The sequence below is a fragment of the Mustela lutreola genome, chromosome 9 (genome assembly GCF_030435805.1).
Source record: "Mustela lutreola isolate mMusLut2 chromosome 9, mMusLut2.pri, whole genome shotgun sequence".
In the NCBI taxonomy this organism is placed as follows: Eukaryota; Metazoa; Chordata; class Mammalia; order Carnivora; family Mustelidae; genus Mustela; species Mustela lutreola.
The window spans coordinates 135,308,855-135,331,841 of NC_081298.1; the positions used below are offsets into that span (position 1 = coordinate 135,308,855).

At 42.9% G+C, this 22,987-nt stretch overlaps 1 protein-coding gene across 1 annotated transcript in view; it reads left to right on the forward strand.

The window, feature by feature from the left end:
• The window catches only part of NBAS (NBAS subunit of NRZ tethering complex), a 317,470-nt gene that overhangs the window by 229,505 nt on the left and 64,978 nt on the right, over nt 1–22,987 (forward strand). Inside the window, exons 43-44 of the mRNA XM_059132606.1 lie at nt 1,954–2,204; nt 3,468–3,802. Coding sequence (XP_058988589.1) covers nt 1,954–2,204; nt 3,468–3,802 — 586 coding nt within the window. The remainder of the gene's footprint in view (nt 1–1,953; nt 2,205–3,467; nt 3,803–22,987) is intronic.

The window sequence follows — 22,987 nt, forward strand, 5'->3', positions numbered from 1 at the left end:
ACCACTGTGTGCACAGTATCTTTTGGAGATGACAGCGCATACTTCGAACAGTGATAGTGTCCAGAATACGTTCCGACGAGCCATTCATTTATACTCTGTGTTTGTTGCACAGAACTCACGCCTTCTTGTCTCCGTACCTCTATGGTATTATTTCGCTTCATCCCTTTTTATAGTGACAAGCTCAGGTACTTCCTTCATTAAGCCTTTTGTTACCATTGACAGCCACCTCCTCTGAAGTTACAGTGTTAGTGATCCTCCTCTTAATGGGAACACCATTGTGTGTTCTCTGTCTACCCATAGCATAATTTTGCATTGTTGTTGAACTCTAAGTATTACAGCTCCACTAGACTTTCAGACCGCTGCATGAGAGCTCTGTGTTGTGAACCTTCATGCCCTCCCCAGTGCTGAGTGCAGTGCCTGGTCCGTAGAGGACACTTAAAGTTTTTGCTCATCCATCCATCTACTTGGCACTTATAAGACGCATGTTGAATGTTTCCTTTTTACCCACACGAGTGCTCAGAACTGAGAAACTAAAGATAAGGAAGATATGCTGTCATCTTTGCCATCAAGTGATCTGTAGTCTAGTAGGGGAGACATACACGGAAATGAAAAGCTAAAGCATGTTTTAAGTACCAGAGTAGAAGGATGCCTAGAGGAGGCAGCCACGGAAGTTTTTATAGAGCTGGGACATTTTTATAGATAGGGATATTTTTGTAGATGCTCAAATTGTGTCTTAGCAGAAGAAGAGGATTTCTCTTGAAGTGACAGGTTAAAAGAGCATTTTTTGAAAAAAATGACTTGATATTTTCACTTTGTGGATTGCTGCTGTTATGCCCAGTATTATCACACACTTATAAAAACCTAAAAACATAATTTGTGTTAACTTTATCTCCATAAACCAAAAACATGTCCTGGCATTTTCTAAAAATGGGAGTTCTAATAAATAGGATGCCATATTCCAGAGGAGCTGCTTTTCAACTGTAAGTAATCTAACTGATACTGCAGCAGTCTCGCTGGCTGCCTCCACATTTCCTGTTCACCAGAGCTCTGGAGACTGGGCATTTCTGGGAGTGCTGAGGGCTGCCTGAAGGACTCTGAAAATTAGAGCTTGAAACTTACTCTGCATGGGCCGTTGGGGTTACACTGGACTGGAGGCATTATGTTCTGTCCAGGGTGAAGCCAAGACTGAAATTAAGTCTCCCCCCCCCCCCTCAAATAAAAACTGATCAACCAAACCAAACTCCTTAAAATTTTTTTTCAATAGTTTAAACTGAAGTGACCTTTGTATGTATGTATGTATGTATGTATATATGTATTTAATTTTTTATTACAGCATAAAGACATCTAAGTCAGGATGAGAAGATCAAGATATGTGTTTTATTCAAACAGCATTCATTAATTCAAGTGAAAGCACGCATATCTGTTCTTTGCTGTCTTAATTGTGTTTGAACACTGCCAAATTTGGGTCTATGGAACAGCAATTCAAGGCTCTTGGAGGTAAAACTTCTGTGCCTCAAAGTTGGAGCTGTTTCTTCCCTCACCATTTCCTAAATTCTGAAATGATAAGGTTGTTTACGTTTCTGTAATGAAGCTCAGATTTTAAATGGTTCTTGTGATATGCATAAACAGTGCATTGTGGAGGTGGACAAGTGTGGGTTCATGTCTTGGCTGGTGTGCACTGGGGATTCTCCCATCTGAAGGAGTGTGGCGTCATGCCTACTTCACAGGGTTGCCGTGACCCACATGAGATAACATGAAAGTGGTCTAATAATAGGCATCTAACAGCATCCCTTTCTCTTTATGTAAACTGCCTGAATCCTGGTGTTTTACTGAACTTGATTTGCAGGAAGAAGGAACTTTGTAAGATGCAACCTTTCTCGTTTGGTATTAAAAAAAAAAATCATTTAATAAGAGAACCAAATCTTAACATAATTTCTTCATCCCTAATTTCAGCTTGTCCACAGTAGAAATTGAAAATCGAGCCCAAGCCCTTCATCTCTTTGAAACTTTGAAGACTGATCCAGAAGGCTTTCATAAGCACATGGTCAAGTATATTTACCCCACGATTGGTGGCTTTGATCACGAAAGGTTGCTGTATTATTTCTCTCTTCTGGAAAGCTGCCACTGTGCGGATTTGGGGAAATATACCATTAAGCCAGAAACCCACATTCGATTGCTGAAGAAATTTAAGGTAGTTGCTTCAGGTAAGATGATCATTTCCCTGCTTGAACTCATTCTTTAAATTAAATCTAGGGATTATTTTTTTTGTACACAGTCATGTTTGTGTGTTGTGGCCGACATAGATCTGAAACCACAGGATTCAATGCTAATTAACTTTTGTTATTATCTTTCCAACTCCTTTACTCACTGTTGCAGGAATTAAATAGCAAAGAAACTGTAAGAAATCTATTGGAAGCAGCACAGTAATTTAGAGGAGTCCTGGTACTAAAATCCAGAGTTTTTGACTAATCCTCCAGAGGGTTATTCCCTACTCCCCGGGGTTATATTTTACCTTATATGAAGGACAAGACCAAGAAACTTTACAATTGACAATTTGGCATAATTTCACTTCACTGGAGCCTCTCAGTTTAAAAAGTGTGTGGAACCCTTAAAATAAGTGCTTTGACCCTCTGAGACCTTGTGGAAATCTTTAGAATGCCAACTGTGTCTCCTTACGCACGTCACTAAGAATCTAAGCACATTAGTCCGTCTCCCGTCTCTGTGCTTGAGAACTTACAGGGCACTTTGGAATCTGTATCCTTTCGACACCTGTAGCAGTGTGAGAATTTACTTCAGTTTATCTGTGGTTTACTGAGTAACCAAATTACAAATTTCGACCAGACACAGAGGAAAAGGAGTAAGATCCAAACCCTGGCTTCAGGCCGTGGGCCCTCAGGCCTTCGGTAGACATTTTGGGCCCTTGGGCCCTCGGGCAGTAGATGGAAGGCCAGATGAACAGCAGGTAGATAGAGGGGTGCCTGGGTGGCTCAGTGGATTAAGCCTCTGCCTTAGGCTCAGATCATGATCTCAGGGTCCTGGGATCGAGCCCTGCATCAGGCTCTCTGCTCAGCAGGGAGCCTGCTTCCCCCTTTGTCTCTGCTTGCCTCTGTCTACTTGTGGTCTCTGTCTCTGTCAAATAAATAAAATCTTTAAAAAAAAGAAGAAGGAATTTGGTGTGGTGAGTGCTGAGTGCGCTGTTGGAGGAAAATGCGGGTGCCCTGCAGGCCGGCAGCCGGGGGACCACGGTTGTCTCGTGCGCCCCCCTCGAGGTGGTTCGCGGAGGACTGCGCGGCTGATAACCCTGTGGGCCGGGACTGGAGCTCAGGTCTTGGGACCCGTGTCACATACACACTGTCTGCTGTAAAGCGGTGGGTGGACTTTTCCCGCCAGCCACACAGAGGGCTGCGGATGTGTGCGAAAAGTTCTTGGAATGAACCTACTTATTTTTTTTCTTTCCTTTCCATTAGGTCTTAATTACAAAAAGCTGACAGATGAAAACATGAATCCTCTAGAAGCTCTGGAGCCAGTTCTTTCAAGTCAAAATATCTTATCTATTTCCAAACTTGTTCCCAAAATCCCTGCCCAGGATGGACGGATGCTTTCCCCGAGCGCTCTGTACACCATCTGGTTACAGAAGTTGTTCTGGACTGGAGACCCTCACCTCATTAAACAAGTCCCAGAGTCCTCCCCGGAGTGGCTCCGCGCCTATGATGTCTGCGTGAAGTACTTTGATCGCCTCCACCCGGGCGACCTCATCACTGTGGTGGATGCAATCACGTTTTCTCCAAAAGCTGTGACCAAGGTAACCGAAAGGATAGCTCTCAGTGCATTGGCTGCTTTAGAAGAAATGAAAATTGCTCTTAGGTGCGGTAGATGGTTTTTATTTACTTTCTCCAGTTGGGGAATACTTCTGTGTTTGACGTTTTAGTTTTTTTACTAAGCGTTAGGTGTTCTAATTGGGAAATCATTTTCCTCTATCACAGATGTGCAGTTGTCTAAATTAGACTCCGACTGTTCTCATTTACATGTACATTTTATACATGTTACAGTTCTCCTGTGTCATTTGATAGTAAGTATTCCATCCTGTTCTTTTCAGTTCATAAGTGGAAAACACCTCCAGCGCCCGGCCCACGGTACCCGCATTCAGAGGCAGGGAGACAACTTACCTAGGGTTAAATTGAGCACTTAAACAATTGCCCACGAATGTCACGTGATAGTTTACGGCTTGGTGATAGAATTGTCCATGGAACTCTGTGTAGACGTTTTCTAACATCTGCTCCATGCTTAGGTCTGAGCCCCTTTAGCTGCACTCCAGATCTTGCTCTGGATCCTTCCAACAATGTAAATTTCACACAGAGGGGATCATGTGGGTCCCTCTCCTCCCCTTCTTGCCCTCTGCTTGGCCACAGGACATCTCTGTCCAGGACAGTCTCCCACCTCTGCTCTCACCTGCTGGGCTCTCTTGCCTTTGGAATTTCCTCTTCATCTGCTGGTGCCCGTCTTTGCTGCTGCTGTCTCCTTCCCCAAGTTGATGGGCAAGTCCACCCAGTATCTTCTCACAAGAATATTTACTGTGGGTAATATTATCTTGAAATTTTACCGTAAAGGCTAAGAATTCAAGTCATTCATTTAGGGATTGGCACAGGTAGAGGTTCAAACATCTGTGGGGATTCCTAGGTCTTTTTAAATTTTTTTTTAAGACTGTATTTAAGAAAGAGAGCACAAGCAGGGGGAGGAGGGAGAAGCAGACTCCCCACTGAGCTGGGAGCCCGATGCAGGACTTGATCCAGGACCCTGGGATCATGACCTAAGCCAAAGGCAGATGCTCAACCCACAGAGCCAACCAGGTGCCCTGGGATTTCTAGTTCTAACTAACTTGTTAGATTGACAGTTGTGGCTAACCAAGGATATCATTTCCTTATTATTAGAACTCAAGTACTTTAGTTAATAACTTGCTTTTAAATTTTATGAGGACTGCTATAAGAAGGAGATGATCATTTTTGTTGTTTTTAAGGAAGAAACTAAAGATTTTAAAGGAAGATAGCATTATACATTTGAAAAGAGTACAACTTTTGAGTCCTGTAAAAGCTGGCTTGAACTTTGAACCTGCCACGGAGTAGGCGTGTGGCTCGGACTGAGGAATCTGCAGACCTTTGCCTCCTCTGGCCGAGTTATGTGTGGTCCAGGTCATATTAATCCTCCCATTCTGACAGGTGAGGAAAGTGCAGTTCCGCAAGGTTAGTTTGGTAATAGAGGAGCCATACCTTGACATCAGGAAGGCTTTTTCCCAGGGTCTTTGCTCTTAACCTCCCAACTATAGTGTGTCTAAGACGTCCCAGAACAAGCAGCTGGATTCAAGAGTCCGGAGCCATTCTAGGAGCTGCATGAGGATGGGGACCCGAGAGCCCCCAGGATGCTCGGTCCCAGTGGAGTGGTCCGTCACGGGATGTGTCCAGAGCAGGACTGAGTCTAAGTGAAGGAGGCCAGGCGGGAACCTGGCAAATGTGGGATAAGACAAGTGTCCAGCAAACACGGGTTTTGAATCTCCCAAGAATGAGAGGAGGGTCACGGTTCTGACGGGATATGTATTAGCAATGGTGGAAGAATGTTCCGAGGGAAGGGAATGAACCAACTGCGGGGTTGAAATCCAAGGAAAAGTCTCTGCGAGTGGGCCTGTGAACCAGCAAACAGATGAGGTGGGTCCAAGGCCCCCCCAAGGCCCTTTCCTTCCCCTTAAGGCTGAAGCAGTTTTTCAATAGTTTATGTGAGGGTAGCAACAAAGACCAGCTCCCTGGCAAGGCCATATGCTAATTGTGAGCCTGAATATGGAAATGGACAGATGGTTCTAGATTTTCTAGCAGCAGTTAGTGACTCATGATTCAACTGAAAAGTTGGCCGTAGAATCCACTCAGGGTGTTCGTTTTTATTGATGATGTTTTCGGTCCGATGGTGGCACTTACAGCACATTCTCATCGCCTTAGTTTCTCACTTCTACCTCCAGCCAGCCCCCCACCCCCTGCGAACGTGTGACACAGTTTGTGTGGGTAGGTGCATTTTTCCCAAGGAAAAGATGCCTGGCTGGCCCAGTAAAGAGTAAGGTAATTACGGCGTTGCTTTCTCCTAGTTCAGGTGCTGTAATGCTTAGCAAGGCGCTCTTGTCTAGTAAACCGTCTCAAGAGGGGGTCTGCTGCTGAGTCCCGTAAACTGCAGAAAAGTGAGGCAGAGGCATTTAAAGTTCATTTTATGTCTCCCCTCATTTTATTTATGCTTTATGTGTTCCCTTATGTTATTAATTGGCAAGCTTTTAATTTTCCATGGAGAGAGGAAAAATAAAAAAAATTAGATCCAAAGCTTGTTTGGAATCACACAATACTGGGCTAGAGCGAGTGAGAGAGAGAGAAACTCAAGCTGAAATACAACCTTTACGCGGCGGAAGACACAGTTGGAAAAGGAAGTACCGCTGGATTTGCCCAAATTTGCAAAACACCAGATGTTGCCACAGCTCATACATGATGTTCAAAATGTAAAATAAGTGTATACTACTCATGTGTAGTGTGCAGTTTTCAAATGTATACCCACATTTATTCAAAACCGAACTTAACAGAAAGAGCCAGCAAGCTAATTCTAGAGTGCGTACCAAGAGCAGCACTTGTTCCGATTCTGGAATTCAGGCCGGAGTGTCTGCAAAGCCTGCACTTAGTACCCCTCCCTCGACAGAATAAAGCAGAGAAGGCCGTTTACCTTCAGGATAATTGTCATTCAGTTGCCATGTGCATTAGCAGAATTTGTGGAGATTCTGAGGAAGATATTCACGCCATGATACGCTGTCGTGTAGGCAGAGATCGGATTGGCGTGACACTTGTGGTGATGAATATGCGAATGTCTAAAGTTCAGAGCGTTCGGTCCAAATCTCAATTGTTTTGTTTTTGTGGAGGCGGGTAAGAGTTGCTTTTCTATTGCTTTTCCAGTTCAGGAAGTAAAAACAGTTTTTAGAAGGCTCAGAGAGCAAGCTAGGGGCAATTAGAAATCCAGGAAAATGGTCAAAGAAGCCAAAATTGAGGTTGAAACGTGCTGTTCTTGGTTCAGATGTAATGGAGTTCGATCAGGGGGGCTTCTGGGCAATCCCAGCCTTTTACGGTCCCCGCACGCCCGGGATTGCTGGGAGGGCCGCGTCCACGCGCGGGGCCGCGGGAGACACTCCTCTCCCCTGTGAGGTGCTCCCTGGGGGTTTGCTTAGGACCCGACTTCAAAATCTCCAGAGAGTCCTAGAACTAGAAGAGGCCTTCTGGCCTCCTGCCTGGTGCTTCTCAACCCGGAACTGGATGGGCCCTCAGCCCGCCCTACGTGAGCCTTTGATCCAGCTCCCATCACATCCCCCCAGATGTCAGATTGTGTCTGACGGGAACACGCCGTCTCCGTTGGGTTTCAGTGGGGAGAATATTTGGAACCTCTTATCTAGCCTGACCTCTGACCCGGAAGCATCATGTCTGTTGATAATCCAGCTAGTCTGCGGCCAACCAGCTACTACCTCGTGTGTGTGTGTGTGTGTGTGTGTGTGTGTATGTGTGTGTGTGTGTCTATAAAGGATTTTTCTTTTTCTTTGGGCTTTTTATAGTTTCCACTTTTTGGTTCTGGTTTCTAGAGCTATGGAAACAGCATAAGGAAATCTCTTTTTCATATTATGACTGTTCTTGAAATACGCTACTGTTTCTTCCCTATCCTATTATCCAGAATATTTGATAAAAAATCTGAAAGAGTAAATTTGTCTTAAAAAAAAAAAAAGACCTAAAAATCAAATGTATTTCCTAAGTTTGTCTCAATCAAAGGCTGCATGATAGCAGTAACTTCAGGGCCTTCATGGTGCTAATATTCTCTCTTAACGAAGGATGGCAGCACGTTTTTCACCATAATGAGCAATCAGTGTCTGAAAGCACTGTAAAAATGTTTAGATAATGCACATTACCTAATTGCATGGCATGATGTATGACTTTCTGAAGCACAGACCCAATGTACATTGTGTAGATTCAGCCTGAGTCACTAAGGATTTAGGCATCAGCTATGTGCCATACACGATATTAGTTGCCACTGACAACATTCAGATGTAAAAGACATTCCTAAGAAAGTTTAAAAAAAATCTTTCTTAAAGATTCTATTTTTAAGCTCTACACCCAACACCAGGCTTGGACTCACCACCCCAAGGTCAAGAATCCCATGCTCCACCAACTGAACCAGCCAGGCGCACAAAATGCTTTTTCTTCTTTACAGTAAAATTATTATAACTGAGAACTACAATCTTCATGAAATTAGAAATTCCGTGAGGCAAGTGATGATGCCTTTTATCTAATTCTCCATTTCCTGGCACAGCATGAAGTAGGAACTCTGCAAGTGTTGTTTTAAACAATTATTACGAAAATTGGTGATTGTAAAACCTTTTGATCTCTGGGTGTCTTAACATTCTTAAAAATTATTGAAGACCCAAAAGAACTTTTGTTTATTAAGGTTTTATCTATTGATATTTATCATATTAGAAATTAAAACCAAGATATTTTGGAAATATTTATTTAATTCACTTAAAACTTTAATAACAGACCTGTTACAGGCTGACATGAATAGCATATTTGAATGGAAAATAACTATTTCCAAATAAAAAAGATTAGTGGAACTGACATTCTTTTATATTGACATGTCTTGCTTAATAGAACACAGCTGGATTCTTGTGTTTGTTTCTGTGTTCAATTTTTCTTGTTTGGGTTGAAGTCAATGAAGAAAATCCAGCCTTACTCTGTTGTGAGGTCAGAAAAGGGAGAGGTGCTTTAATTGCCTGTAACTTGGGGTGTTCCCACTGAAACTCACCAAGTGGTAGATTCTTAGAGGCCAGTTGCAACATGGAACCTAAGAGTACATCATTGAACCCTGGTCCTCTGTCCATTGACATCACTGGCCCATATTGCACTTTGAATGGCTCTTTTACCCATGTGTGGTTTATAATGTAACGCATTAGAGCTTTGGAAAATAGTGATCCACTGAGTTATGCAGATCATCCGGATGTTGGTAAATTGCATTCTACAATATCAGCAAAGTCACGTGCATTAAAATGAGCGCTCATCTCAGCAGATGAGTCTTTAAGTATTGGGAAGCTGTCAGTCTCACAGTGGTAGATACTAGTTTTCCAAAATTCTAATTTTTTGCTTGACAGCTCAAATTTTATCAGTGGCAGCAAGTACTATGAATTGTTTTCCTTGAAGTGACAGGCTCATTTTGTTCACTTTGGAGAAAATGTCTGCCGAGTATCCAAGTCTAAACAACCAGAGTTTCCTATTAGTTGTTCTTTTAAGCAGAAATGGTGATGCATGCAAAAAGTAGCTACTGCAGCTCATAATTCGAGCCATCACACAGATGCTTTCTCCTTATTATGCTTTGGTATACGGTGAAGTGCTTTGTGTGTATATCACAGAAACTGAAAAATAAAAAGTACACTCAGTGGTTGAGATTTAATAAAGTTAATCATTTTTACTCTTCCATGAGGAACATCCTTAAGTGAAAATTTGCTAGGGGAGAACACAGTGGCTCTTAGTCCAGTCTGGTGATCTGTGCGAAGTGCTCATGGTTTTATCCACCATTGCTTTTTTACCAACCTATAAATATCAATATAGTGAAAAAAGATAAACAATGTCTTAGTGTCCTCAAAATCATTTTGACTTAGCAGACTGCTTAAAAGAGTCTTGGACTCTTGTGGTTTATGGCCCACACTCTGAGAACCACCTTTGATACCTATGTGAGAGATCATTTCAGTTCCCTAAATATTTATAATATAGATAAGATAATGAATGTATGTTCTGATAAGTGCATAAAGGATTGCCTTAAATTTTCAGTTCCTTAAAAAAGATTAATGTCTCTCTTTCTCTCTCTTTTTTTTTTTGTTAAAGCTGGGGAGAGGGACAGAGTGGGAGAGAATTTGCAGTAGGCTCCATGTTCAACGCAGGGTCTGGCGCAGGGCTCATTCTCAACCTTGCGGTCATGACCTGAGCAGAAATCGCATTAGATGCTTAACCGACTGAGCTACCCAGGTGCCTCAAGGCAGATTAATTTTGTCATCAACTTTCCAGATATGGAAATATTATAAATTGAAAATGCAAGATGGAATGTGTGCCTGGTAATGCCATTATACTACCCTTTGAACTTGTGACATGTATGCTGTATTTGTTTTTCCTTTCTTCAAATTTTAGTTTTTATAATTTTTTTAGCTAGCACATTTGTATTGTTAATTATATTGTTAATCAAGCTTAGCAGGGAGTTCTCTGGGAGATGTCTGAGAGACGTATCAGAAAGGAGAAGGGACTTGGAGTAAGGGGGCATCTCCTAAGGGACCCTCAACTCTGTTTGTAGGCCAGGATATCAGATCAGAGAAAAGGTGATTTTTCTGGGGTCTCATTGTCATAGTGTTTGAGGGTGATGCTTGGTCACGTTCCTCTCCTCCGTCACTAACACCCACTTTTACAATTCAGAAAGATGAAAGCAAAAATATCAGTAAGTGTTAATAACTATTGTTGGAACAGCTGGCATTGGAGAGTGTGGCCTAGGTCTATGGGGCCAGTTTACATGGAACTTGACCCATTAGAGCTGCCCCGAGGTCATTCTATAAAGAGGTCAAGAATAAGCACCTACTGTGGACAGGCAGGCTGCAGACAGGAGCAGCCACATTGCCCATGGCTTCTTCAGCCACGGAGAGAGGGAGAGAGATGCCACAGGTGTACCTCCTGTAGTTTCCTGCCTGTTGTTTCGAGTGAACTTTTCTCCCTGTCATGGGAAGATGTGGAATGGGCAGTGGGCTTTTTGTTCAGCTGTTTTACAAAAAATTGTTTTAAGAATTCTTTGTGTATTTTGTGTAACTTTGCAAAGCAGAAGTTTTCAATTTTAATTTAATTCATTTTCTCACAGATTTTTTTTGCCTTTGGTGCTGTATCTAAAAACTCACAGCCAGATCGAAGGTCATCTAGATTTTTTTTCTTTTGTAATCTTTTAGGAGTTTTTAGAGTTCTATGTGTTACATTTGGTTCTGTGGTCCATTTTGAGTTAATTTTTGCGTAGGGCCTAAGGTCTGGTACCAGATTCATTTTTTTGCATGTGGCCGTCCAGTTGTTCCAGCACCATTTGTCACAAAGACTGTCATCACCCCACTGTATTTCCTTTACTTCTTTGTCAAAGATCAGTTAACTGTATTTTTGTGGGTTTTTGCTATTTTTTCATCATACTAGCTTCAACTACAAAAGTATTATAAAATGTTTCCTCGGTGTTACAAGAGAGCTAAACGTTAACTTTCTTCCCCCCTCCCCCTCCTCCTCTTCCTTCTTCTTCTTCTTTTTTTTAATCTTATGACTGTTTTTCCCATTGATATCTGGTTTTGGTTTAGTCCTCATTTGACTTCTTTGATTCTGAGCCAAATGAGTTTTATTCCTGCCAGCTACACTCAGGAAATACTGATGTGAGCACTTTCTTGTTGCTGTTGTTTTAGGTGCTGTAAACAAAAGACTGCCAAGTTTGCCTTGGAGAAGCTCATGGCTGATTGGCGCAAATGTGTGCGTGTGTAACAGATGAATTATAAGTTAATATAAAAAATTACTATTTGCGGGTTTAGTAAATGCTATGTGTAGGAAGGAAGACCCAACATTCACTGAAGACTTTCTGTTTTATATATTTGTTAATACTGGTAACCCAGCAGTGATTACTTCAGGATTTTCAAATGTGCAGTATATACTACTCTCATCTGACTTTCAGCTAGCCTGTGCATATTATCATAGTCATGAACGTTATCCTTCCATTCCTGCTCTTGAATGCTTTTGCTTTTAAGGAACTATTTTCTTCTATTTCGCAGGGTGAAAGTTTAGTCCGATAAGTATATCCTATCTTGACAAAAATGCAAAAAAATAGGAGCTTAAGAGATAAGCGTAGAAGAGAAAAACCTAAAAAGGATTTTGTTTTCCCATTTTGACTGTCAAAGGCACAGAATAAATGGGAACAGAGAATACTTACAGTATAGAGAATACAGTTTTTGAAGCTTGATGTAATATAACATGATTTACTCCTATATAAATAAAATATAGATAATCCTGAGAAAAATGACCTCCTATTATAAGATTGTAAAGAAAGGAAAGAGTTTCCTTTCCTTTTTTAAAACGTTTACAGTTTACAATGTGTTTTATTTCCACAGTTGATTATTTGTCCTTCCTGTCCTTTTTCCATTTATTAAGAGTAAAAAAAAAATCCATAAATTCCTAGAGAAGTCAATCTGATTTTCCCATTTGGCTTGGGATTTTCTTTTTTTCAAGTATACATCATTGGTTAATTTGTTCATTCATTGAACAAATATTTATTGAGTGCTGGTGAAGACAGCTTGTAAGATGGCCCTTAATGATCCTACCTCCTAGTATTTAATCCCCTGTGTAATCCCCTCTCCTTGAGTGTGGGCTGGATTTATTGATTTTCCTCTAATGAACAGAATACAGCAAAAATGATGGGTTGCCACTAGAAAATTAAGTTACAGAACAACTGTGGCTTCCTTCTTAGGTACTGTTTCTCACTTTCTCTTGCATGATTTACTCTTGGGAAGTGTAGCTGCCCTGTGGTAAAGAGCTCCATATGGCAAGAGACCAAGGCTGCTGATAACCATGTGAGTCAACATGGACACGAATCTCCTCCTGCCACCCAACCAGGCCATCATGTGCACCCACAGTCCTGGCCAGTCGTTTGATTATAACCTCAGGAGAGACCTTGATCCAGAGCTACACCAGATTCATGATTCATAGAGACTGTGAGATAACACACTTTCAAGCTTCTAAAATTGGGTCATTTGTTATACAACGATGGACAAATCTTTGTCAGTGCCTACTACATATCAGGAATAGATCTCAGTGCTGGCCATATAGCACTGAACAGAATAGACAAACTCCTGTGACTGTAGGGAGCTTTGTATTAGGGATAGGTGGAAACTAGACAATAAGTAAGAATGAGGAAGTTCAGACATGTGAAATGGCGATCAGTACAAGTGAAAAATAAACCTAGAAAAGACTCAAGATGCAGGATGGCTACAATTTAAAATAAAATTGTCGAAGAAGACCTTACTGAGAAAGTAACATTCAAGCAGCGACCTTAAGGAAGTAAGGTGGCAAGGGGCTTTTGGTTGTTAAAGGTCCCCTGGGTGGGGAAGTGAAAAGTCTTGACAGGGGGCATGCTGGAGGCAGCAAGTTGTAGGTGGAACATTAGAAAGAAAGGGTATCACTTAGAAGGCAGTTGTCGTTTCCAAATAAAAGATGAGAGTAGTTTGGATCCAGGTGGTAGCAGTAAAAACGGTTGAGGAGTGGTTGAATTCTGGGTTGATTTGGAAGATCGGACCAAAGGAATTTTCTGATGTATTTGAGGTGAGATGTGAGAAAAAGTTAATCCAGGATGAAAGATTGTTGTGACCAACTGCAGAGATGGAGGTGCCATTTTCTAAGATTGGGAACGAACAGCTTTTGGGAGGGGTGGTCAGGAGTTTGTTGTGATATTAGAATTGATGTGACTTTTTAAGATGTCATCACCATTGGAAGAAGCTGGGTCATGGGTACTTGGGATCTCTCTGTACTATTTTGCTCTATGTCTTGTGTGCCCGTAATCATCTCAAAGTCAAGAATTATTTTTGTTTTTTAAATATCGATATATGAATTTTAAATATCCAAGTGGCTGTTTGACAGGCAGTTGTGTAGATGAATCTGGAGGTCAGCAGAGAAGTCTGGACTGCAGAAACACATTTCAGAATTGCCAGTATATAGAGAGGAGTCAAAGCCAGGTGCTGGGTGATATTCCCAAGGGAGCAAGTAGGTGGAGAAGAAAAGCAGAGCATGAAGCCACAGGGCACTCCTTCCGACATTAAGACTGGAGGATAAGGAAGAGCCAACAAAGACTGACAGACTTCTAAGATTTTTTTTTTTTAATATGATAGTATTTTTATTCATTAATGGAAAAGACCTAGTGATGAATGGAAAAAATGCTTTTGGAAGGAGAGGAGAGAATTTCTGTTGTAACTGCTGAGAGTGTACGGGGCCTAGAGCCCAGAGGAGTGACTGACCTTGGACAAGATCGCTGTCAGCCTCCCCCAGTGACAGCAGGAGGGAGGCAGAGCCGAATGGGCGCAGATGTGGTGGTAGAAGATGGAGGCCGTCGGCTTCTCCTGTTTCTGTTTTCTCAGTCAGCAGAGAGACCAAGAAATAAAGCTGAGTGTGAGAAGACACAAAGCAGTAATCCTTTCAGAGAGCGAGGAAAATAGGGAAATGTAGTCACGATGCTGCCGACCTCCAGCGCTTTGAGCACGTCTCCCAGTGTTTACTTCTGAGCTCTCAAAATGTTAAGTCTCTCATTCCTAGAACCTGCATGTTTTGGACAAACCTACCTCCCCTCCAGTGCCTTGGCTTTCTCTATACTTGACCCTGCTGTTTGCCCTCTACTTGCCAGATGCCCATTTTTATCCTTAATAAAATTTTTTCAGTTCAGCCATTTCTCTATGATGAAGTACAAATATTAGGGTTTCTTACCTAATGACCCAGTACCAGTGTAGTGGTTTGAACCATGCTTGGGCAGTAGTACATATTAAAATTGATGTTGACTGTCATTGCTAATGATGTTGCCACTGCTGATACTGAGCCCTGTGCCCAATACTGAGTTCCTTTGGAGGAAACCCAAAGGAACTGTGAGATTTGATCCCTGCCTTCACTGAGGTTACAGTCTAGGAATACAAGGCGAACAGAGCTAAAATTCAAGGTAGCATGAAAGTGATCACAGAGTTTGAGTACCATAACTTCCCCCAAATAGTTCAGGCATTATCCTCTCTGGCACAAAGGTCGGATTCCTGAAGGATAATTGTCCCAAGTTTTAATAAGGAACAAGTGTCCTATTTTCACACCCAGGTCTCCTGGTTTCAGATTTGACATTGATTGCATGACACAGTTCTGCTCTCGGTCACTGTAGCAGAAGTAAGTAAAGTCCAGGACATAATGAAGTATTTTCGTAGGTTCCTGAGCCCATGAAAGGTCTGTCTTAACCTTTAGGAAGTTGGAGAGTTTGGTCCAAGTGAGCCTATGTTCTGAAGAGTCTCCGAAAGGCACACAAATATTTGTGAGTATGATGCAGAGAAGAAGCAAGAAGCCCGTGGACACTTGTGCACGGCTCATGAGCTGGAGAGGTACAGTCTGGGGAGGGGAGAGAGAAGTGGGCTGGGTGCCTGGGCTGTGCCAGGAGATGCTGCGAACAGTATCTCCCGAGCTCTCCATACCTGCCACGGGGGGTTGATGCCGCCTCCCCCATTCCATGGACCATCAGACAGGCTCAAGGGAGTTGGGGGCTTTGTAGTAAGCCCCCCTAGACTGCTAGCGTTCAGGTGACAGAACCAGGATTTGAACTGAAGTCCGTTGTGCTCTGAAACCCTGTGCTAAACATGATGTTTATACACAAACTGTGGCTCTGTTTTACAAATTTATTTTCACTTGTTACTATGCTTTCAGTAATGTGCCATAAAACTGTTATGTCATAAAACGTTATGTCTGTGCAGGCTAGTGGGGCAGCTGGAGGACGGTCTTTAGAGAGAGGAACCCGGAGTGCCTCTCTGGGGCAGCCACCTAGAAATGGCACCGTGAGTAGAGCATTTGAAAACACAAATTGCCGTGAGGGGATCAGCCTCAGCTTTCCCCAGGCTGTTCCATCTCACCTGTAAAGCCGCACGTGGCTCGGAAGGAAGCTGGGTGGCACCTGGGCTTGGGGTGGGCGCCGCCGGCTCAGACACTGCGGAGGGGACAGTCGTATGGAGATTCTGTCCTCAGGCAAGTGTGTGGTGTGCTCTGTGCTTTAGGATTCTGTGATCATTCGTTTCTTTCAGGCTGTAAGGAGCAACCCCCACTCCCCTCCCCCACCGCCGGCACCCCACTACCCAGTCCAGTGACTGCCGTTCGTGGGGCATCATAGTAAGAATACCGCGCGTGCAGAGAATTGAGTGAAGGGAAGCTGTCTCGGTCGACAACTCACGAGTCAGGACCGGGAGGTGCGAACCTTCTCACTTGTACTTGCCGCCCTCCTCCCCGCACTCTCACACTCATCCCCCCACAGGTGCGTACTACAGTTGCCCCACATGTGCACCCGAATGTTTAGAGCAGCAGTGTCCGCAATAGCCAAACTATGGAAAGAACCTAGATGTCCATTAACAGATGAGTCTATAAAGAAGATGTGGTCTATATACACAACGGAATACTATGCAGCCATCAAAAGTAACGAACTCTTGCCATTTGCAGTGACATGGATGGGACTAGAGGGTGTTATGCTGAGCGAAGTAAGTCAGCCAGAGAAAGACAATTATCATATGATCTCCCTGATATGAGGAATTTGAGAGGCAGGGAGGGGGTCATGGGGAGAGGGAAGGGAAAAAAATGAAACAAGATGGGATTGGGAGGGAGACAAACCATAAGACCCTTAATCTCACGAAAAAACTGCGGGTTGCTGGGGGGTGGGGGAGGAAGGATGGGGTGGCTGGGTGATGGACATTGGAAGGGTATGTGTTATGGTGAGTGCTGCAAAATGTCTAAGCCTGTTGATTCATGGACCTGCACCCCTGGGGCAAATAATATATGTTAATTAAAAAAAAAGATTCTTAATCTAAAAAAAGCAATTGCCCCAGACAGGATCCTTTCTGATTGTGTTACTCTCCAGTGTCGAGCAGCCTTGTGGGCCAGAACTCTCAGACACCCAGCGGGTTATCTGCTAGTCTCTGTGCCTTCACTTGGTTGCAGGGCTGATTCGTGGTCCCACAGCTGAGGTCAGATTATGAAGTTTGTTGCCAAGCAGATACCCTATCTTTGACAGACCCATTTTGGCTGCTTCTTCAAAGGAAGGTTGTGGACATTCATTGTGAATATTGGGATATGCAGAAGTCTAAGCATTGGCTCTTAACTGTCTGTCAGTGTCCCCCCATAAAGATAAGGGGAGCTAATCTTTCCTTCCAGAGTCTACCATTGACCTCCAGGCCATACCCAAGTACTAGTAGGGGTGAACCAGTTGCCTTCACGGACCTGTTCACATCCAGCCTTCCAAACAGAGGCCAAGAGAGAATGATGATGTAAAGCTGCACTGTTAATCGTCCAGGCAGCACTGAGAAGTAAATACTTTTTTTTTTTTTTTTTTTTTTTTTTAAAGATTTTATTTATTTATTTGACAGAGAGAAATCACAAGTAGATGGAGAGGCAGGCAGAGAGAGAGAGTGGGAAGCAGGCTCCCTGCTGAGCAGAGAGCCCCATGTGGGACTCGATCCCAGGACCCTGAGATCACGACCCGAGCCAAAGGCAGCGGCCCAACCCACCGAGCCACCCAGGCGCCCCGAGAAGTAAATACTTTATCACCATATTAACTGAAAAGAAAATTAAGGCTTCAGGAAGCTGAAGAACAGCTTCAGTGTCTTGTGAGCTAAAGATAGCAGTCAGGATTTACATAGAGGCCTGCTCCCAAGATCTTGCTTTCTGTTAGCAACCTTGCCTGAAAAATTTGGCTGCAAAAGCCCTTCTGGGGCGATCATGATTATTGGCCTGACAGCAAACTGAAAGCTCATTCTCTGTGGGTGCTTGGAAAATTATTTCAAATTGCCTAAAGTAATAATTAGTAACAGAGATTGAATACTGGCAGGTCTGATCCTGAAGGGAGATGCCCCTGCTCCTGAGGAGGGGTCTGGCGGGACACCCAGCCCACATGTGCTTCTGCAGCCCTCGCAGGCCTTCTGCTTAATCAGTGCGAGGAGTGCACACGCCTTCCCATGAAGCATGCAGGCTCCAGATCCACAGCGGGTGGAAATCGTGAGGAAGACAGAGGAATAAATAAACAATCTCAGAATAATGTGCAGTAAATACCAAAGCGTATTTTAACATGAAAAAAAGCAGCGGGGAAGAGAAGTCTGAAAATAACCTCCCTCCTGAAGAGCTTTCCTCTGGCAGATTTCTCAGCTCTGAGCTTACTGTCCAGCTGTAGCTGTTCAGCGACGTGGGCTCCCTTTACTTCTCCATTCTTCGTGCATCCCGTTCGCTCCATGCTCTCATTTGAGGACCTTTTTAACTTCTGCCTCTGAATTGCTAGTCTATAAATACTTTCTCTAGCCTGTGCAGCAAAGGAACCTGGAAGAAAGAGGAGTGCCCTCTCCTCTTGGCTGGTGCCTCTACTTTCGCGAGCATTGGTACCCGCGGGAAGACCCTGGTCTAACTGCCCTCCCTTCCCCCCGCCCTCCCAGAATGCTGGTTGTGTTTGCCTCCTCGCCAGCAGGGGGTTACTCTTCAGAGAGGAAGCTGGCCAACAGATAAATTAGTGAAGGATTTGTAACTGATGATTTGATCTGTGATTGGTGATGTGGAAAAAGCGAGGTAGAAATGGTGAATAGTTGGGTCAGCGGGGCTGGGGTATGGCCAGGAAAGGCCCCAGAGTAGAATAGATACGAGTCCTCCAATTTGTCATGAGTAGCATGGAGGGAAAGCTTAGAAGGGGAGGAAGACTCTAGATAGAGTGAACAGTTTTAATAAAAGCATTAATAAAAAGCCTAGTACCTTCGGTGAACTACAAGAAATTTGGAATAATGAAAGCATGGGAAGGAGGCTCTGGAGATAAGGCAGGGCTGGGTAAGAAAACTGTCGTGTCCTGGCTGAAGAGTCTAGACTTCATCCAGGGCATGGACGAGACACAAATTTTAATAATGTCAGGTACTAACATTGTCAGATTTTCACTTTCAAAAGATCACTTTGGTGATGACGGGAGAAGGAGCAGAAGGTACCAGCCTGGGTACAGGGAAACTCCAATGTGAAGACCATCCTAACATCTTTTATTCTTTTTTTTTTTTTTTGAAGTTGAAGTGTAATCAACATGCCATGTTGTGTTAGTTTCAGGCGGTAACATAATGGTTCAGCAGTTCTGTACATAATGGGGTGCTCACTGCCGTACGTGTAGCTATGACCTGTCACCGCACAGTTACTGACTGTACTTCCTGTGCTGCCCTTTTCAACCCCATGACTTGTTTGCTTCATAGCTGGAAGTTTGTAGCTCTTGAACCCCTTCACCTGTTTTGCCCATCTCCCCCATCCTTCCCCCTCTAACAACCACCAGTTCTCTCTGTATTCATGTGTCTCTTCGGTGGTTTTGTTTTATAGATTCCATTTGGTATTTGTTTTTCTCTGATTTTTTTTTTTTTTTTCACTTAGCACAATACCCTCTAGGTGCACCCATGTTGTTGCTAACGGCAAGATCTCATTCTTTTTTCTAGCAGAGTAATAATCCATTGGGCATTTCTACCACAATCTCTTTTTCTGTTCATCCACCAGTGGACACTTGGGTTGCTTCCTTATCTCGGCTACTGTAAATAATGCTGCCGCAAACATAGGGGTTCATATATCTTTCCAAAGTTTTTGTTTCTCTTGGGTAAGTGGAATTGCGGGATCATATGGCATTTCTATTTTTAGTTTTTTGGGCAACCTCCATGCTGTTTTCCACAGTGGCTGTACAACGTTACTTTCCTACCAACTATGCAGGAGGGTTCCCTTTTCTGCACATTTTCTTTAACACTTGTTATTTCTTGTGTCATTGATACCAGCCATTCTGACAGGTATAAGGTGGTAGGATCTCACTATGGTTCTGATTTTCATTTTCCTGAGGATTAGTGATAAATGTCTTTTCCTGTGTCTGTTGGTCATCTATATATCTTCCTTGGAAAAATGTCTATTCAGGTACACTGCCTGTTTTTTAATTTCTTTTTTGGTGTTGGATTGTATTGAGTTCTTCATGTATTTTGGTTATGAACCCCTTATCAGATAACTCATATACCAATATCTTACCCCATTCAGCAGGTTGCCTTTTTGCTTTGTCGATAGTCATATTAGTGTCTTCAGGGAGATGATAATGGACCAGGGTACAGCATCAACACCAAAGTCATTTGATTTGTGATAATTATTATAGTATAGGCATGTATACTGTATCTATTTGTTTTCTTTCTTTTTTTTTTAAGATTTTATTTATTTATTTGACAGACAGAGATTACAAGTAGACAGGCAGGCAGAGAGAAGAAGGGAAGCAGACTCCCTGCTGAGCAGAGAGCCTGATGCGGGGTTGGATCCCAGGACCCTGGGATCATGACCTGAGTCGAAGGCAGAGACCTTAACCCACTGAGCCACCCAGGAGTCCCTCTTTTTCTTTTTTTTAAAGATTTTATTTATTAGAGAGAGAGAGAAAGAGCATGAGCATGAGGGGCAGAGGCCGAGGGAGAGAAAGAATCTCAAGCAGACTCCCTGCTGAGCAGGAAGCCCGAGGCAGGACTCAATCCCAAGACTCTGGGATCGTGACCTGAGCCGAAGTCAGACACTTAACTGACTGAGCCACCTAGGTGCTCTGTATGTATATGTTTTTATAGTACGTCTTTATAAACCTCTTTTGAGGAAAATCCACATCCTACTTAACCTTTTTTTTTCTCCCCCCACTGAATCACCTAGCAAAGTTCCTTAGAGTATAACCAGTTTTTGTCCAGTATACCTGGTCGGATGAGGGATTTTTAATGTTACCTGTATGTGTAAAGACTATGAGATATTGATGCCAACGATGATCAGATGTTAAAATTCTCATGAGGAGGGCGCTCGGGTGGCTCAGTTGGCTAAGCCTCTGCCTTCATCTCAGGTCATGGTCTCAGGGTCCTGGGATCAAGCCCTGCGTCGCGCTCTCTGCTCTGCAGGGAGCCTGCTTCCCCCCAACCCTCTGCCTCCCTCTCTGCCTGCTTGTGATCTCTCTCTCTGTCAAATATATAAATAAATAATCTTTAAAAACAATTCTCATGAGGAGAATAGAGAAAAACAATTTTAAATCACCACTGACCCAGGGAAATATGAGAAGTTTCATACATTAATTTTGTAGCTTCTCAACATGTTGAATTGAAATAAATTGATGGATCTTAGACACAGCTTAAGTTCTTTTAATGGTGGCATGGTGATGGAGAAAGAGACAGGTTTACGTAGTCAGATCTTTTGAGTTCCCATCCAGCTGGATCTGGGGGGGAAAATTACTCTATCTTCTGAGTCTTCCTCACTGTACAATCATCACCACTATGTAAATAAAGATTAATTTTAGAATGTTTTTAGACACAGATAAAAAATCCAATTAAATTGGCTTAATTGACCAGAAAATTTACTGGCTAATGAACTGACAGGTCCAGAGGTGGGGCTGACTTCAGGGATGGCAGACCCGGCAGCCTGTGGTCATCAAGGAGCCAATTTCTCTCCATCTCTGTTCATTGCTGTCTTCCGGTGTTAACTTCATCATAGGGCTCTTTGCTTCAGTGTGATGGCTGGAAGTAATTGGGGCTTCCTTATTCACATCCAGCCAGATAGAGTGAGAAAGCTTCCCCACAGGGACCAAACAGAAATTCCAAGTTTCCTGCTGATAAGATCACCCCCGAACCCATGCCTGGGGCTCTGGTATTCCAGGTGCTGATTGGCATTGATCGGGATTTGCCTGGATTAGTAATCACCATGGGGAGAGGAGTGAGATCCGCTGGGTCCCAGAGCAGCCCTGAGTGGGTCATCTGCGGGTACATAGCCAGCTCTTGGTCCGCGTGGTACTGAGTGGCTATAGGGAGGAGGCCCGTGATGTCTGGAACCTGGACCCTGAGTAACTGTGGTGAGGATTAAATAAAGTAGCATATATAAAGATCTCGGGGCAAGTAGATGCACGAGGATTGTTCAGTTCCTCTTCTGCTTTGTGTTGCTCTATTTTATTCTTACGTACAAGGTACAAAAAAAGTTGGAAATTTTTTTAGTCCAACTTCAAAGCTCTAGCAGATGGTTTTGGTTTTGAATGACCTTCTATAGTTTTCATTGTTGGGTTAGGATCTGGATTTTCAAATTCACATTTGGCTTTGATATAAATTGAGTGGCTCTACTTAAAATGATCTTAAGTACAATTTGTATTGTGTAGCCCATGCATGCATAGGGTAGGAAAAGATTTTTAAATGGAAAATGTGAACGAGTGCTTTTAGATCTTGTTAAAACCTGTATATGCACAACAGCAATGATGGTAGTATTCATTACCGATCACAGTAATATTTTATCTCTTTTTGAACATTCTTCGTGCCTTTCTCTATTAAGATAAAGGTGACCTTCAAGCTATTGAAAAACTTAGGATTGTATTAGCTGATGTCATTGCCAAAAGTGAATAGTAAAAAAGATGGGGCTGTTCACACTTGATGAAAAATAATAATATTTCTGTGGTTATACTATGAGGCAAAAGGCAGAGATAAAGTGGCTCTGTCCTGTGGCATTCATTTTTATTATATAAGCAATTGATAGCGAAAGCAAAAAAGCAAAGTTATAACACTGATTTTCTGTTAAGTATGTAACTGAAGGTGACAAAGCATGCATTCTTATTTTTGTGATTGAATAACTAGTCAACGGTATTAAAGCAAAATTTCTAAGACTTCTCAACTTTTATTTTCTGCTGCATAATAGTTAAGATACTATTTCATAATATTTTATATTTGTAATTTAAAAACAATGCTTAAAGGTGTGCCTGGGTGGTGCCTTTGGTTAAGCATCTGACACTTGGTTTCAGCGCAGGTCGTGATATCAGGGCGTGAGATCAAGCCCCACAGGCCTCTATGCTTAGCAGGGAGTCGGCTTGAGATTCTCTCTCCCTTTCTCTCTCCCCCTCCCTCCTCTCTCTCTCTCTCTCTCTCTAAGATAAATACATCTTAATAAAAAAAACAACCAAATTTCTTCTTTAATGGAGTCACTTAAATCTAACTTGGGCAATTTGATACCCCGTTTGTGGCCTCGGCGTTTGCTGGCCCCGCAAGTCATCTGTTACTGTTGGAGCCACTTTGCAGGCGTTTTACAGACGGAGTCACACCCACGAGTGAGTCCTGTAGTTAAGTGTTGTGACCGGCTTTCAAAACAAACCAACC